Raw genomic sequence first — 17,980 nt, forward strand, 5'->3', positions numbered from 1 at the left:
CACCCTAGACTTCAAAATATTTTTTGAATTGATGCTCTAGTTTCAGTGTGTCCTTAAATATACCGTATCAGTGAGCTGGATGGAACATTCGGAATTTGGGGGCACTATTGAACTCACATACACCATGGAGGCTATCTCTGAGCTACTGATATGACTCAGGTAGGAAGGGATTTCTTTGGACCGACAGTTTCAGAATATGAAAAATGTTGTGATATAGTTTCTTTCATAACAATCCAGTTCCAATCCAATACTTTTTTTAATAATCTGTTGTTCTTATCTCTTTCTACACGCAAGTTGAAAGTTTCTCAGTATTTGTTGTTTGCTCACAGCAACCAGTTCTTATTGTTCCTCCACTGCCAGATGAAACATGGAGTGTTTGAACTTTGCCCAGATTCAGATAGCTCAGGTTCCTTTTTAACCTGGAAATACGTCAGCTGATCTCTGCCACATGCTGGCTTTTCGCTGAACTCAGCCAGACAGAAAACACTTTGTGTTGCTTCATACAGCAGAGCAAGTTTGGGCCAACAGGATCAAAACACATCTGGCCATTTGTCAGTGTTTAACATTGCGTCATGGTACTGCTAAGACAATAGAAAATTATATTTTAAATCAGAGTCCGATGGATAGCGGATTTCTGAAGCCAATGCCATGTTGAGAGTTAAATCTTATAACAATATATGAGCTTTTTTATCCTAAACAAATAATGATAAATAGACATTTTGACAAGGATAACAATGTTACAGTTAAAATAAGATATCATTCTAACTTTTCAGTGGAAATTTTATTAGTATCAATAATAACTATAACAACAGCACAAAGTCTAGTACTGTGCGTTTTTGGAGGCCTGTATAATGAGAATTAAATGAAATGTTGACTCTGTTTATCTTTACATGGTAAGTTAGAGTCATCTAATATAGCATAAACATACTACATTTTAATACTTAGCATATATACAGTATCTCACAAAAGTGAGTACACCCCTCACATTTGAGTAAATATTTCATTATATCTTTTAATGGGACAACACTGAAGAAATTACACTTTGCTACAATGTAAAGTATTAAGTGTACAGCTTGTATAACAGTGTAATTGTGCTGTCCCCACATTAATGTCTAAACCGCTGGCAACAAAAGTGAGTACACCCCTATGTTAAATTAGATTTTTATTTTTAAAGGCCAGTTATTTCATCGATCCAGGATACTATGCATCCTGTAAAGTTCCCTTGGCCTTTGGAATTAAAATAGCCCCCCCACACCATCACATACCCTTCACCATACCTAGAGATTTGCATGGTTTTATGTCGGTTAGCCTAATAGCTGGTTAGATTTGCATTGAGAGATGATTTTATGGAAAGTACCCCATGCCAGTCTCTAGGTATGGTGAAGTATCCTGGATCCATGAAATAACTGGCCTTTAAAAATAAAACTCTGCCTGCCTCTATGGAAATTTAACATAGGGGTGTACTGACTTTTGTTGCCAGTGGTTTAGACATTAATGAGGGGACAGCACATTTACACGGTTATACAAGCTGTACACTTAATACTTTACATTGTAGCAAAGTGTAATTTCTTCAGTGTTGTCCCATTAAAAGATATAATGAAATATTTACTAAAATGTGAGGGGTGTACTCACTTTTCTGAGATACTGTACATATATGTATGATAACATTTCATCATTGACATACTTGCTTCATCAGCTAACAGTTTATTTGAAAGAGAGTGTAATTAATTTCAATGTTGGGAAAACTAGAATTTCTGGATTTTACTTTTTTATTTGAATGTCTCTAAATGGCACTTAACATACTGCAGCGTGATGCAAACGCGGCTGGTCTGAGTGACCGTACCATTACATCAGTGTGGAATAACTCGCTCTCTTTCTGTTTCAGAACACAGTGACCATGATCCCGGCTCATGACAGTCCTCTGGCAGCTCTCACCTTCAACGCCTCGGCCACCAAACTTGCCAGTGCCTCAGAGAGGGTAAAACAGACCGAAGGCTCAGAGCCCTGAGATAGGCACACACTGTACATTAGCTCCAAAGACAGGCCCGGATATAGGCATCGTAGGCACCTGCTTAGGGCCCATCTGCCACTACACGAGTGGAAAAGTCCAAATATTTATTATTTTAGTTTTGAAAATAATTTTAAAATGCAAATTTCCAATCGAACACTAAACTAAGGCCAGTTCCTCCCAAAATGTCAAAAGGCAGTTTCATTCGGGCGAGCAGAAATCAACTTGGAGAGCGGAGTTGAACTGCGAGAGCGTGTATGCCCTCCAGCGCTCGCACTGCAGACACTCTGTGGGGCGTGGTGGCTGCTCTGTGCCTGTGTTCAATAGCCGCAGGTACCATTCTTTGCCTCTCTCTATGTTTTGTCTCACGCCCGCAACTGCCTGTACAACTCTCCATTGTTGAATAGGTGCTCGAAGAGTAATATCTGCACGTGTGAAATTATATAATTTGCTCATGAGCACGTTTTATTGCGCATGCAAGATATGACATAAACCTAACGCCATAGAAAATGACCACAACAGTACTTGGCAAATAGACAATTAAATAGCAGCGAAGCAACAGGCAGTCAGTCTCACTTGGCATTCAACCTGTGCTGATCCTCTTTCATCGGCAAAGGCTTTGGGCATGGTTATTGATATTTTCCCACACTCTGGGTACTAGGGTCACGCGCGATTAAAACACCATTTTAAAACCATATCCAACCACTGACCTAAACGGTCATGCATTGATCCAGAATTATATTAAACTCTAAGGCTTTGCCTCAAACGACCCATCACCTCTAGTTACATGTCAGATTATAATTGGGACACTGAAGCTCTGCATAAGGGAATAGCAGCTACCAGGTTCTGTACCAAGTACCTAACAGAAAACTCTTATTTTTCTAGAAAATAAGTAGGTCTTGTAAACCAACGTAAAGATAACCCTTCACTGTCTGTCTCTCTGTCTGTCTGTCTGTCTGTCTGTGTTTACAGGGCACCGTCATCCGGGTCTTCTCCATCCCCGAGGGCCTGCGTTTGTTTGAGTTCCGCCGGGGCATGAAGAGGTGAGAGTTCAAACACATCATATATAACAGCTGCACTCTTTTAAAGAAACACACTGTCCAATGTGTGAGCACAGCTAAAGACACCGCTAAACCTAACTAAAAGTACTAGATCATGATTCCAAACACATATTCTTCTGTGTATATTATATATAATATATTCTTCTTGCAGTGCTACATTGGCATGCATGCAGTTAAGCTTGGAGACTGATTTATAGTTAAGTTATTAAATGGGACATGACCTGTGTTGGCTGAGATCCTCAGGAGCGGAGTACACTGATTGAGTCAATGGTTTTAATAAATAGATTACTAATGGTCAAAGTGATAATCTCCCTTAAACTATTAATTAATCCTCATTTTTTTTGCACTTGGGGTGTGTGTGTGTGTGTGTGTGTGTGTGTGTGTGTGTGTGTGTGTGTGTGTGTGTGTGTGTGTGTGTGTGTGTGTGTGTGTGTGTGGTGTTGTGTAGGTATGTCAATATAAGCTCTTTATCCTTCAGCCCTGATGGCCAGTTCCTCTGTGCGTCCAGCAACACAGAGACTGTGCATATCTTTAAACTAGAGCAACTGGGACTAAGGTACACACACACACACACACACACACACACACACACACACACACACACACACACACACACACACACACACACACACACACACACACACACACACACTTCATTTAAACATGTTGGGTGCTATGTTTAGGGAGAGCTACTGTGTGTTTTATCACAACTTGTATTTTTTTGTAGCTCTGACCACTAGTATCAGTTCTGATAATATACTCACCGAAGTCTAAATGAAGTTGGAGGATGAACATGTTCTACCCTATGTGCAGTGGAGGGGATGAGGCTGCCACCTGGACAGCCTACATGGGGAAGATGTTCTCCGCAGCCAGCAGCTACCTCCCTGCTCAGGTGTCTGGCATGATGAGCCAGGACCGGGCGTTTGCCACCGTTCACCTCGTCACATCGGGCCAGAGGAACGTCTGCACCCTAGCTATGTGAGCTTCTCTGTGGAATCACACTCGCTCGCTCTATGTTTGTGTGTGTGTTCTTTAAAGTCCCAGACCCAGAAACATTTAAAGTACAGTATATGAAAATACTGGTATGATTAATATTTTGTTTAACATGGTTTTTCCACATAAAAAGTAAAAAAAAAAAAAAAAACTCTGAAAAGGGGCTGGAAGCACATTAAGAAATTATGCATATGGACTGGCCCCGCCCACCACCGCTGCTCATGCTTGCGCCATGTTTGAGACTCATGTGGCGACTACGTTCTAGCATCTGGTTGGCCGATGAAAGAGCAGTGTGCATCAAGATCGCTAGAAACAGTGGAGGGATTTAGCCATGGTCTTTGGTTAATTTGGGGCTCTTATTTTGAAATTGCTGAAAATTCCTAACCGTAATGACTACGAAACGTACATTTTGTGCAGCTAAAAGAGTACTTCATCTCAGTTTTATGGCTATGTAAAGCACAGTTATGGTAAACTTCCATATTTAATTAAATATGGAAGTTTTATCTACGAAGAATTACAGAATTTATTTTTGGCCCGTGGCCTTCCATCCAGACACAATTTGGCCCTTCATATGAAAGAATTTGGGCACCTCTGGTCTACATGTTTGAGCCTCACACCGCGTCTGGCCGTCTAGCGGAGGGGGACTTTAAAGAACAAGTTGGGATTTAGACCTTAAACCTACATACACAAAACCTTTGTTCTTTCACAAATATGTGCTCATTCATGTGTAATGACTTCCACCAACTAATCAAAGTATTCTCGTAAGCGTAGAATCTGACATTCAGAACCATTCAGAATACATACGACGGCAGCCATGTGGCGCCTCCATCTTTAAAATACATTAGCCAAAGAGGAGCATACCGTCGCATTTCGCCCTCTTACACCTATTGGCCCCGTGACGAATGCAAGGGGGAGATTACTCGCCAGGGAAGCGAAAAAGAGAATTAAAACGACAACTCGACAGGCAAAGCAAGAAGACCTAAGTTAATACTGGAGTGGCTAGAACAGCTGCGTGTAAACGATGGAGAGAGCTAATTTCGTGTTCAGCCACCGTAGGAGGAAGGGCTAGAAAATAATATTCAGTTGGTTGTCATTAGGGCTGTCCTCGACTAAAGAAATTCTTAGTCGACTAACACTTATAATATTTTGTCGACTAATCGATTAGTTGATTTAATTGACAGAGCTGTGCGCTTTGAGAGGTGGTTAAGACTAGAAAAGCACAATATAAATGTAGTTAATTAACCATCTGTAAAACTGAGTTTCTCCACAATTAATCCTGCAAAAGCACCACTATAAATCTTGTGTTTACCATAAATGTGCTCATGAGTTTCTTGGAAATGAGTAATTAAGCATGAATAAGCATAAAAAATGACTTATCAACTAAAGAAATCTTAATCGACTAAGACCAAAACGACCGATTAATCGACTAATCGACTAAGAGCTGGCAGCCCTAGTTGTCATATACAATTTCACCGCTAGATGGGAGAAATTCTTACACAACGTAGCTTTAAGAGAGTAGAGATTTGACCTTACCTCCTAAAAAAGCCTATTTGAGTTCAGATTTATATCTAGTTATATCTATATCTAGTCCAGCTGTGACTGGTGCAAAAATAAATATCTGTCTACAGACTATTTTTAGGGTGACAAAGTGTAAATGATTCAGTTGCTTGTTCTTCTCACTGTTGGGTTGGATGTTAAGTGAATGCTAAAATTGTTACAAAACAACTGAAACCGATATTTAATGTGATGTTCCAGGATCCAAAAGCTTCCGCGGGTCCTGGTGGCCACAGCTGACGGCCAGCTGTTCATCTACAACGTGGATCCACTGGATGGAGGAGAGTGCATGTTGGCCCACAAACACAGGTGAGGCTACAAACATATTTCACAAGGGCGGGATAGATGTTGAAGGGTAATTTCGTTTTGTTTTTTTTCAACTTGGACCCTATTTTCCTGTTTTTGTGTGTAAGTGACTGATAGGAACAACAATCTTTGAAACTGGTCCAGTATTATACAGTGAACGCTGTAACCGACAGCCACAGACCAGGCTGAAATGTAACCCTATGGGACAAATGTGCATCGCCAATTTGGTCCACTAAAAGTGCTGACGGTCTCAGATTATTATTCGAAGTGTCTGACAACATTATTAAAAGATCCCTACAGAGAGAGACCTTTTAAAAAGCTCTTTAAGACCTTTCTGTTTAACCAGAAACGGCTCTGAGGTCACTAGCGCTAAACCCACCAGACTTCATTTAAAAAAACAATAATTTTAGCTTGTATAGAGCCAACATATTTTATGTCAATCGGTAAACTGTTTATTTCAACCAAAACTAGAGTTGTGATGGTTGAAACGGTTGAAAGACCACCCAAAACGGCTTTTCAGAATTTTTATTTTGTTTCTGTCGACTGAGAATGAAGTGTGTTTTACGATGCTAAAAATCACTGTTTATTTGGTAGCTTTATTTAGTCTGGTGGGCTTTAGCAAGCGCAATTTCTCTGAAGTTTTTATGTTTTAAAAAAAGGATCTTATTTTTTACCAGAAAGGTCAACCTCCTTAGAAATCCTTTCCATTATGTTGTCAGACACTTAGAATATTAATCTGAGCCTGTCAGCGGTAAAACAACCCTTTTGTGAAGATAAATACAAGCTGCACGATTGCCCCGTAAACTTACATTACGTTCAATTTCGATTTGATTCAATTCAGGGGCCTGCGATTGATACGAGACTATACATAAGCCCATTTAAAGCTTTAGTGCCTAATGTTTTGATATTAATGAACGCCCGTTACATTCAAGCCATTGCCAAATGAGTTGCTACAAAGCTAATTAAGACTATCAGCTCCACACACTCTCTCTGGATTTCTCAGTAGGACTATGTTCAGAAGATTGTGGCGTCCGGCAAAACTTGAGTGAAGATAATGACCTTTTCTGAAGAATGTGTGTGTGGGGGGGGGGGGTGCGCAATCTCGGAAGGCTTGTATCATGTGGACGCGCCGACAGTGTTGTCATTACTTAGAATTCCTCATGGGGGCGACAGAAACGACGCACTGTAGCTTTAACACAATCAGTTACATTTATGTACATTTACAAAAAGCAACCACAATATGATATGACAATTTCGTTACTAAGTTCTTCCAGAAATTTTAAAACAAACTACTCTTTTCAATAAAAGGAATAACTATAAAGTGGGAATTGCCAAATAAAGGCGCATCCTAAAGATGACGACATGTATCGATGTTTTCACTTTGTATCGGTAATATTGGATCGTTGAGGATTGAACCGATGTTTCGATCTACAGTAGATCGATGTATCGTTACACCCCTAGTGCTAAATGGGTCTGGAAGTCTAAAAGACTCAAAAAAAAAAGAAAGAAAAAAAATGTCTTGATATGTCTGATGTAAAATTGCTTTTACTCCTGTGTTCTTCCTTCCTTCTTGTCCCCGCTCAGGCTTTTTGGTATTGATGAAGACCAGGGCGAGGGAACCGAGTCGGAAGGGTCAGAGGTCACAGGGACAGCGCAGGCTTGTCCGTCCTACGCTGCGACCGCTGCCTTACCAGCCTCTGGTCCCGTCACTGCAACCCTCACTGGTTAGTAGTCACAGACGCTTCTCCATTTGTGTGAAACACGAAGGGTTCGGCTTCACTCTTTTTGCGAGTGGACATCTTTTTTTGAAGAAAGAAGCAGTGAGAGTTAGCACTCTTACTCGGTGGTGGAATGTAACTAAGTACGTTTACTCCAGTACTGTACAATAGAGAGCCGAAGTCCCGCCCCTACCGGTGGACCTCATGGGACCTTAAAGTGCCCATATTATGAAAAAAACTAGAAAAAACTGTTTTGGTGCTTCCACACACATACAAACTTTGAAAAAAATCCATCCATGCTGTTTTGAGAGAGATACGGTTTCTGAATGTGTCCTGCCTTCAGTCTCCTGGTGAGCTGTTCAAAATCGGTGACGTCACAGTCCGAAATGAGCTGGCTAACCACAACCGTTAGCTCGTAGCGTTAGCATGCTAACGCTAATGCTAACGCTAATGCTAACGCTAATGCTAACGCTAGCATGCTACGTCTTTTACTGTCTCTAGAGTTAGCTAGCTGACATGATCTACATCTGAGCTACTGTGCATGTGCGAGTGCAATCAAAGATAGTACAGAAGAAGAAGATGAAAAGAGGTCTCACTCTGTAGCTAAAACAGAAACCAGGTGAAAAGAGGATCTGCAGCAGTGAGAGAGAGCTGTGCAGTACAACAAAAATATGGTGTTTTTTGAAAATTAAACCATGTAAACCTATTCTGGTACAACCTTAAAATACAGTTATGAACCTGAAAATGAGCATAATATGGGCGCTTTAAGTCAGAAAAAATATGAACGGTAGTGAACGGGGAGAGGCAAATTATTTTTTGATCCCGTTTGAATTGAGCCATGGATTACAAATATGATGTTTGTCAATTTAAAAGATAATTTTTCAACCGAAGAAAGTCTCAGTTACCCGTAGGTTTGTCGTAGTACCACTTAGTTTTGTGTGAAACCGCTCAGTGGACTACATCTCCCGTTTCACACAATCTACGTCACCTAGCTTGATGCTTGGTTTGCTCGCTAGCTAGCTAGCTTAGCTCTGTTCCACAACACATGTAACGTTATCTTAACTGCTGTGTTTTATTCAGTGAAGTGTTTTCAGCAGAGAATCAAAAGAACAAGCGAGATCCTCTGCTCATTTGTGTAACGTCACATCCCCGGTACGATACACGCAGACATTGGAGCTTCAGCGGGACGTCATCCATGAAGTTTGTAGTCTTTATAATTACGTATTTTCACAGTCTTACTTCAACAGTTTAACAATAAACGGAGACTTTCTTCGGTTGAAAAATAATGTTTTAAATTGACGAACATCATATTTGTTGGCTCAATTCAAACGGGATCAAAAAATAATTATTATCTCTCCATTGACCCTCGTTCATATTTTTTCGAAAGATAGGTCCCATGGACCGGAAGTAGAAGGGCGTGACTTCGGCTCTCTATAGTCCAAATGTTGAGGTACTTGTCTTTTCTTTTCATGCCACTTTCTACTTCTACTCCGCTACATTTCAGAGAGAAATATTGTACTTTTTACTCCCACTACATTCATCTGTTACAGCTTTAGTTACTAGTTACTTTGCACATTAAGATTTCTGCACACAAAACACATGTAGTTTGTAAAATCTGATGTTTTTATTATAAATTAAACTAGCCAACAATATAACGGCCTACAAGTCCAGCTGAAATGATTAGACCATTAAACACACAACTGGTTGGATCCTTTACACTTTCTACAATGGGAGGAGAGTTCTGCATTGACTACTTTTACCTGTAATACTTTTAACATTTTCCTGATATTACCTACATACTTTTACTTAAGTAACATTTTCAATGCAGGACTTTTTCTTGTAACAGAGTATTTTTATAGTGTGGCAGTAGTACTTTTACTGAAGTAAAGGATCTGTATACGTCTTCCACCGCTGCTCTTACTAGTACTAAACTATTGGTTCCCAAACCAAGGCCTAATGCATGTTGTATGCAGGATTGTTTGGGCCCCTTTCAGATTGGTTCACTGTTCCATATCAAATGAAGGTCTGAAAGCCTTAGCACTGCGTGCACCAGTACAGCACCCTATTCCTGTTTGTTCCATGAAGCAATCCAGTCAATTTCCCACCACATCTCAATGTAAAACACACCCATTTAGGCTGCCAATGTTGGCTGGTGTTCTTGTTTGGCAACAGTATTGTAACGGTAACGGTACGGTTTATATCTCAAGATGTACAGTACCTGCAAATCACGTATTGATTGTTCGTAAGAGGCATATTCTAGCACATTTCCAATGCCCGTTCTCTGCCTTCAGCTTGTTAAAATGTGGCCTCAGTGCTAAGTGCTTGTTGCATACGTAGGCAGACCTCATGTAGCATCAAGGCTTAAGTATGCTGGGTCAAGTTGTTAGAAGAATTTCATTATCAAAAGGATAGACAGAAACCACTGAAGTTATATTAAAGTTTGTTTACTTGCAAGTAGAGGTTTTAGTCATAATAAAGTAGTTGTCTACTGCTACTGTAGATCTCAGTCTGGGAGGCATGTCCTCCAGACAAGGACAGATTAAAGGCTCCCACGTTATCTTATGAAAGTGTAATGATTATGGCGTTCTATGCAAACAGTTTCAATATTTAACAAGACCGTAGAATCATAATTGTTTCTAACACAAGTAAAGATCAAGCTGCTCTCATGATTTGTCTGCCTCCTTCACTTGTTTCTACCCAGGCTACTCTGAAGACGGCGGGGCAAAGAAAGGCGAAGTCATTCCAGAACACGAGTTCGCCGCTGGCCCTGTGTGTCTGGACGACGAGAACGAGTTTCCTCCTGTGAGCATCCAGAAGTGCTAAATGTCAAGCTATTGCTAGCTCTCCTCCTTTACAGGCCAAACGCCAAAGCATTCAGGCACACAGAAAGACCAAGGTTGCATCCTAAATCGCATACTATGCACTTACATACTCAATACGTATACTATCGTCCAACATACTTTTTGTGCGAATAAAGAGTAGTGTGTATCTTTTCGGACGCACTGAGCTGTAATTTTGTGGTAGCCGTACCATGGTAACCCCTGCAGACCTCCGCTCTAGCGGCATCGCCAGATAACGCTTCAATTACTGAAAAAGATAAAGCGAGTAGGCTCTAGTCGCTTCCCTTTTTCAGTATTTGTTTCTAGTTACCAGGCTGACAGTCGCAAATGACAAAATCACAGATTTGTATTTCTAGAAATGTAAATTAGCGTTTTTGACGTTACAGAGCTGCCTCGGTTTCTATCAGTTTGTCTGTTTCGAACGTCGTCGTTACCACCGCATTGCATTGTGGGCTACTTATGCCGGTCCTAGTGTCCACTGTTTGCACACTAACATTTCACCGAAGATACAGTAGTATGCAATTCATGTACTATTGGCTTCATACTAAGATTTCGGACATACAAAAAAATCTCACATACAGTTTTACAGGCTGGCTACATTGTATTATACGCAGAGTGGACGTTCCAAAACTACGCTTCCACTATAATCTATGGGGGGGGGGGGGTTTACAACCCACCAATAATCCTAACTGGCCAGTGTAACCCCCCCCCCCAAATATCTTCTCATGATGATGAATGAAAAATATCTTAACGGTTTAAAAAACACGTGGGATGTTTTGAATATGCAGAAAGTTTTTAAAAATATAGGTGATTAATTAATTATTAATAATAATAATAGTACTACTAATAATAATCTTTATACATAACCGAAGGCATTTTCACTATATGAGTCGATGCAGAAAAGGCACAAATTGTTGCAGAAGAATTCACCAGAATACAGGAAATTAAGTGTTTCATGTTTAAAATTTCCCGAGGGACCCCCAAGAACCCCCAGTTAGAATTTGTTCCCCCAATGATGAAGACAAACTGTTGTACCGGAATGCCCCCTAATCCAGGAACTGAGACATGAGCTGCATTTGACAAATCCTGTAGACGCAACTAACTGGTGTGTTGATGTGTTTTGGTAGATTAATTGGTGCCGAGACGGGACTGGAGGTGGCCAGGCCAGGCGCTCGTGAATGGGTAGAAGGACAGATGGCCAAACAGACAGACAGGCGCTGGCAAGTGGGATGAACGAGCATTAAAAAAAAAAAAGTCTTTCAGGGTGCCAAGTTCTTTTTTTTTGCTATTAGAGAGAAAATAATAGATTAACATTCAAGTTGACGTGGGAAAAACTAAACACTGAAAAAGAAGTAGATGTAGTCGTTTAGAGAGAGCCACAATCTGGTCCTCGTGTTACATAATGATTGTGTTAAACAGACACTTCTAATTTTGTCACAGCAACGTTAGTACCTCTGAACTTCCTTCCAGCTTGCTGTTGAGTTTCCAAACATCAACGGTGAACTGAAAGGACATTTCTTAAAGGTCCTATGACATGCTGCTCTTTGGATGCTATTATATAGACCTCAGTGGTCCCCTAATACTGTATCTGAAGTCTCTTTTATATAGACCGTAGTTGTCCCCTAATACTGTATCTGAAGTCTCTTTTATATAGACCTCAGTGGTCCCCTAATACTGTATCTGAAGTCTCTTTTATATAGACCTCAGTGGTCCCCTAATACTGTATCTGAAGTCTCTTTCCTGAAATTCAGTCTCGGTGCAGAATTACAGCCACTAGAGCCAGTCCCACAATGAGCTTTTTTTAGGATGTGCCATTTCTGTGTCTGTAGCTATTGAGGAAGAGAGGGGGGGTCAAGGTGGAGAGTGGGGGTGTGGCCTTGACCAACTGCCACTTTTCTCATTTGAAAGCCATGATGTCTCTCTCTTTCTCATGGGTGGGCCAAATTCTCTGGGCGGGCAAAGCAGAGAAAGGGGAGGTAACCTTTCCCCTTATGACCTCATAAGGAGAAGATTCCAGATCGGCCCATCTGAGCTTTCATTTTCTCAAAAGGCAGAGCAGGATACCCAGGGCTCGGTTTACACCTATCACCATTTCTAGCCACTGGGGGACCGTAGGCAGGCTGGTTGAACTCATATTAATATTTTTTTTAAAACTCATAAAGTGAAATTTTCATGCCATGGGACCTTTAACGTGTAGATGCTGTCGACTACTTCAAAATGAATCAGGGAGGGTTGTCTTCAAGGTGTGTTTTATGAAAGTATGAGCTGCATGCTGGAGCAGAACTATAACCACAATGTTCATAGCTTTTTTTTTTTACTTGACAAATATTTTTTAGTAAGTTGCATTATTGTAGCAACATGTTTATTTTTGTCATTAATAATATTTTTAGTTCACGTCCATGATAAAGAATTGAATTGTTTTCATTTTAATTCTGTATTATATTTAACTGCATTGACATGTATTAGATGTTTTGGTGTATGCCTCCTGGATACATTTCAGAAGGTGTGTATGTACTGTATGTATGTGTGTGTGTTTGTGTTTGTGTGTGTGTGTGTGTGTGTGTGTGTGTGTGTGTGCCTATTATCATTTGTAAAAGAGTAAAGTATTTTACTAATTGCACAAGACCAAAACAAGTGAAAGAAACAAAGAAATGAACAAGTGGACTAAGAATGAACCTATGCAAAGCAAAGAATTTGTCTCGTTTTATTTTTATTTCATGTAATTCATTTTTGCATTGATAAAAGGAGCTTCTAGATTAGATTTGAATGACTGACGTACATGTTGATGGCTGTTTATGGTTATGTTAAGTGAGGTCAGTCCCAAGTCAAACATTTCACAACATTTACAGCCACTGACCACAGGCGTTGCTGTGTCAGGATACAGTGATCTGTTCAATGTTCTGACCATTCTGAGCTCTGACTAATTACAACAGCACAGCACACTGGGCTTTTGTTGTGGCTTTTATAACATTTAAACCCAAAAAATGGCCAACCTGGTTATGTGGCTAAACCAATGCTACAGTATTCTACTCCAGCAAAAGTCGTGCCACTTGACTCGTTTAGGGTAAAAGACAAAAGAGTCAACTTTGAAGACTACTCTTAGGCTACATTGACATTTACATTGCTACGTTTTGGTTTAAAAACTAATTATCTTCTGCTACGTTTCCCCCCTCTCATTCTCCCTGCTCTGGTGTTTCCCCCTCTCATTCCCCCTGCTCTGGTGTTTCCCCCTCTCATTCTCCCTGCTTTGGCGTTTCCCCCTCTCCTTCCCCCCTGCCCTGGTTTTTCCCCCACTCTCATTCCCCCCTGCTCTGGTTTTTCCCCACTCTCATTCCCCCTGCTCTGGCGTTCCCCCTCTCATTCCCCCTGCTCTGGTGTTTCCCCCTCTGGTTTTTCCCCACTCTCATTCCCCCTGCTCTGGTTTTTCCCCCTCTCATTCCCTCTGCTCTGGCGTTCCCCCCTCTCATTCCCCCTGTTCTGGCGTTCCCCCCTCTCATTCCCCTGCTCTGGTGTTTCCCCCTCCTCTGGTTTTTCCCCCTCTCATTCCCCCTGCTCTGTTTTTTCCCCTCTCTCATTCCCCCCTGCTCTGGCGTTCCCCCCTCTCATTCCCCCTGCTCTGGTGTTTTTCCCCTCTGGTTTTTCCCACTCTCATTCCCCCTGCTCTGGTTTTTTCCCCCTCTCATTCCCTCTGCTCTGGCGTTCCCCCTGTCATTCCCCCTGTTCTGGCGTTCCCCCTCTCATTCCCCCTGCTCTGGTGTTTTTCCCCTCCTCTGGTTTTTCCCCCTCTCATTCCCCCTGCTCTGTTTTTCCCCCCTCTCATTCACCCCTGCTCTGGCGTTCCCCCCTCTCATTCCCCCTGCTCTGGTGTTTCCCCCTCCTCTGGTTTCCCCCCCCTCTCATTCCCCCTGCTCTGGTGTTTCCCCCTGCTCTGGTGTTTCCCCCTCTCATTCCCCCTGCTCTGGTGTTTCCGAGCCCCTAAACCGGAGACATTTGGAAACCCTTCTGACCAGTTTTGGTTTAGAATCTGCGGGGCTGTGTTGCCGCAAACGGAGACCTTCGCCAACACCGACACTGACGCCAACGTTTCTCCTCCTGATTGGGTCTCATCGGTCAGGTCTTTACTGGCTCGAGCCGGTATTCAAACACGGCTGCAGTAGTGGGCGAAGTCGCCACGCTGCCTCCTGTTTATGCCCAGTATACCAGAATGTTGATGAGATATGAGGTTTGGACAGAGATTAGTTCTTCTACTGGAGATAAAAACACTTGGTGCACGGTGATCACTCAAAACAAGACGTAGCGATGTAGATGGAGCCTTAGTACTATAACCAGGATAGTGAAAGAGCCACCATGGCTTCCTTAAAGGCTAGCCTGGTCAAGGTTCCAAGTGAGCTAAACAGATAAAAAGGTAGAGTTAAAACCACTGATTGGACAGAGAAAATCTTCACTAGCGGGATATGGGACATCCTGTACAAACCCGCCATTTTTTAATACAATATAGAATTATTTTTTGAGATATTAAGTCAATATTTCGAAATACATTCTAATTATTTTGAGATACGAAGTCAATATTTTAAAAGTTTCTCATTATTTTCACATATTTCTTTGACCTCATGACATTTTACATTGGGGTTAAGGAACGGTGGTTAGGAAAAGGACATAAAAGCTTTTTTTTTTTTACTTTTCAACTTCAGCCCTACATGTTTTCATTTCTGTTTTTTTGCAGACTGCAAACTCCTTCAATGAGCCCTGAAAACAAAAACCGGGTGTACAGCGAATATCGCAGGTTATTGTTCTGTAGCTAGCCCCCTCACTTTGTATTTCCCTTTATCGGTACAGCCTTGTGGTTGCGTATTACATAACTCATGAGTATGAAGAAAAGAAAAACAATAACCAGCTGGAACCTCACACCCTGAGGGACAGCCTACTGCCGAGAGAAGACAAAGACAAAAGGTCCCGGGAACAAGAAAACAATCTTAAGTTCAAAGTCAAAAGTAGAAGAATGGAACCCCCGCTTTCTGGGGCGTTGGGCAAGTCTCCGATAGTTTCAATTTTGTTTTTTTTCACACGCCATTCCAGGGACTCAAATGTGATCACTGAGACAAATCTCTAATATATTGAAATGTCATTTGTGGGACAAAACAGTTTTTATTTTTTATTTTATTGGAATCTGAAAAGCAAAGGCTGACTATGGGCAAGGAAACAAGTTCAACACAAAATCAAAGATATTGTGAGCCAAGGAGGATTCAAGTTTAAGAAGTAATTAATGTCATTGTGAAGTTGATAGTTACATGTAGGGGAAACTGTCTGGACAAACATTCAGACACCCTGTTACATTATTCAGTTTGTACAGCAAAGCAGTCTTAAATCTTAAATAGGAAGGCAAAGCCTCCCAGTGACCTCAATACAAGAAATAACAAACTTGGTTTGGCCTTCAGTTAGAGGAGTCTTGATACTTCCGATTCTCGCGTGAAGAAAAAAAAAAGCTGAATGAAATTTAAAGTGTATAAAAAGGAGAAAAAAAACTAAGTAAAAAGTAGGTCCACACGCTGCAGATCACGAGAAATTATTTTAAAAACGTTTTACTCTTTCAGCAACAACCAATGAAAGTTGACATCCTGCCCTTATCTAGAAAATATAGGAAAAGGACGTGGCGCTTTAATCCCCAATTTCCACCAACTGCGGAACGTCTGCGGATCTGCTCCGAGAGCTCCGCAAGCGATTCAGCACAGGGCAGATTGTGCGGGACAGGAAGTCGAGCACGGAAACAAAATAAAACGTCCAGTTAATTTTCAAAATAAAATACACCGTGCTCACGGCGGATTTCCCTTCACTACGCCTCGAAAACGTCATAATGGGGCAGAGACAAGCCTGAAGTCAAACTGTTGCTGGTTTTGTGGTTCCGTTTATAGAAACTACATCCTGTTATATCGCGCGATCATACGCGAATCTGCGAGATCTGGGGGGTCCTTCGTGACTTCAGCTGTCAGTCTTGTCCGCAGCCGTTCCGCAGTTGGTGGAAATCAGATGTAACACCTCTCTGCAACATACCTGTCAATTATCCCGTTTTGGCCGGGAAAGTCACATATTTTACCCTTCTTTCCCGCCGTCCTCCCGTATTAGTATTTTCCCGTAAATCTCCCGTATTTTAACCTGCGTTATTAAAAAATAATGATAGCCCGGGCGGAGTAAAAAAAAATAAAAAATCATTCCCAATCTGAGCTCTGTCACTAGCCTCGCGATAACTTCCACCTGCAGTAGGCAGTAGCCTACTACAGGTGCTGTAGGTGGCAGTTGTCGCAAGGTTAGTGTGTGAGGTCAGATGATGAGTAACAACGCAGGGGAAAAAAAACAGACGGATGATGGACGCTACGACAGAGACGGTGCGCTGCCGAAACTTATGAAGGCTTTACTCTGCATTCCCCATAGCAATGCAAGTTGAGAAAGGGTGTTTAGCATGGTATGAAAGATTGTTACAGAGAATAGGAAGACGTTAGACAACAGAACTGTTTGCGCTCTACTCTCATGTAAAATGAACCACTCTGGCCCCGCCCACTAATACACTCCTTCCAAAACAATCTTAAAGAATGCAAAGTCTGCAACAAATTTGTACAATAACTCACTAAAAGAGTAAAGAAAAGTTATGTGAAATGAAAAGAAAAACTGTAAAAGAAAAGCAATATGAAATGAAAAGAATGTGTGGAATGAAAATAAAATGTAAATGTAAAGACAAGCAATGTTATAAATTGTAAATGTTTTCAGCATTCTGCATCAAGTGGTGGTTTTAGCTTTCTTGTACACCTGTCTTAAAATGTAAGGGATACTGGAGCTTGGTTGGGGTGGTGGGACTGCTCGAGGTGGGCGCCGGAAAATTCCCTTATTTTCAAATCCAAAACTTGACAGGTATGTTCTGCAATGATCGTCGCACATGAAACGGCCAGATATGACAAGATATTTCTTTTAACATCAGCATGTCAGTGTTGAATGGTAAATGAAAGCTCACATTAGTAGAGACCCTTTTGGAAATTAAAGGATATTTTTTTCATAGCTGGGTCAGTTTCCTAGTTTTTGCAGCCAGGGGGGTCTAGGCACTCTTAGTTGGCTTGCGAGCTGGAAAAACCAAACTCTGGTCAGGCCAATCACATCGTGTATAGAGTTGGTGGGCGGGCTTCTTCTGGAAGACTTTGAGTTAAGCTTTTCTTTGAGAAAAGAACAAAGAACAGCACAGAAATCATTCTTAAAAAAAGGAAGATGTGTTCAGAGTTTTGCCGACCAGATACGGCAAAAGTTTAATCTATCAACTAGCTTCGCTACCTTCTTCGTTGCTCTGCCTGGTTGTAGCGCTATCCTATTGCGTGCAGAGGGAATTTGAAAGACAACCGTTTATTGAGCCTCAGATTGAGCCCTGCCAATGGTGAGTTCCCAGACCCAACATCTGGATGTGGGTCTGGCTTGTCAGGTCTCCAGGACTGATGGAGAAAATGCAGGCCGACCGCTTCTTAA

The 17,980-nt window shown here is 41.5% G+C and overlaps 2 protein-coding genes across 3 annotated transcripts in view; one reads left to right on the forward strand and one right to left on the reverse strand.

The window, feature by feature from the left end:
* wipi1 (WD repeat domain, phosphoinositide interacting 1) overlaps positions 1-11,734 on the forward strand; it is a 31,273-nt gene extending 19,539 nt beyond the window's left edge. For both annotated transcript variants that reach the window (XM_039825568.1, XM_039825569.1), the window contains exons 6-13: positions 1,886-1,978; positions 2,981-3,051; positions 3,518-3,625; positions 3,883-4,047; positions 5,818-5,925; positions 7,507-7,646; positions 10,342-10,442; positions 11,608-11,734. In XM_039825568.1, the coding sequence (XP_039681502.1) occupies positions 1,886-1,978; positions 2,981-3,051; positions 3,518-3,625; positions 3,883-4,047; positions 5,818-5,925; positions 7,507-7,646; positions 10,342-10,442; positions 11,608-11,658 (837 nt within the window). In that variant the 3' untranslated portion in view covers positions 11,659-11,734. The remainder of the gene's footprint in view (positions 1-1,885; positions 1,979-2,980; positions 3,052-3,517; positions 3,626-3,882; positions 4,048-5,817; positions 5,926-7,506; positions 7,647-10,341; positions 10,443-11,607) is intronic.
* LOC120575010 (glucose-6-phosphatase-like) overlaps positions 1-17,980 on the reverse strand; it is a 71,081-nt gene that overhangs the window by 46,720 nt on the left and 6,381 nt on the right. The gene's annotated exons all lie outside the window — the stretch shown is intronic.

This window comes from Perca fluviatilis, chromosome 15, assembly GCF_010015445.1.
Source record: "Perca fluviatilis chromosome 15, GENO_Pfluv_1.0, whole genome shotgun sequence".
NCBI classification, from domain to species: domain Eukaryota; kingdom Metazoa; phylum Chordata; class Actinopteri; order Perciformes; family Percidae; genus Perca; species Perca fluviatilis.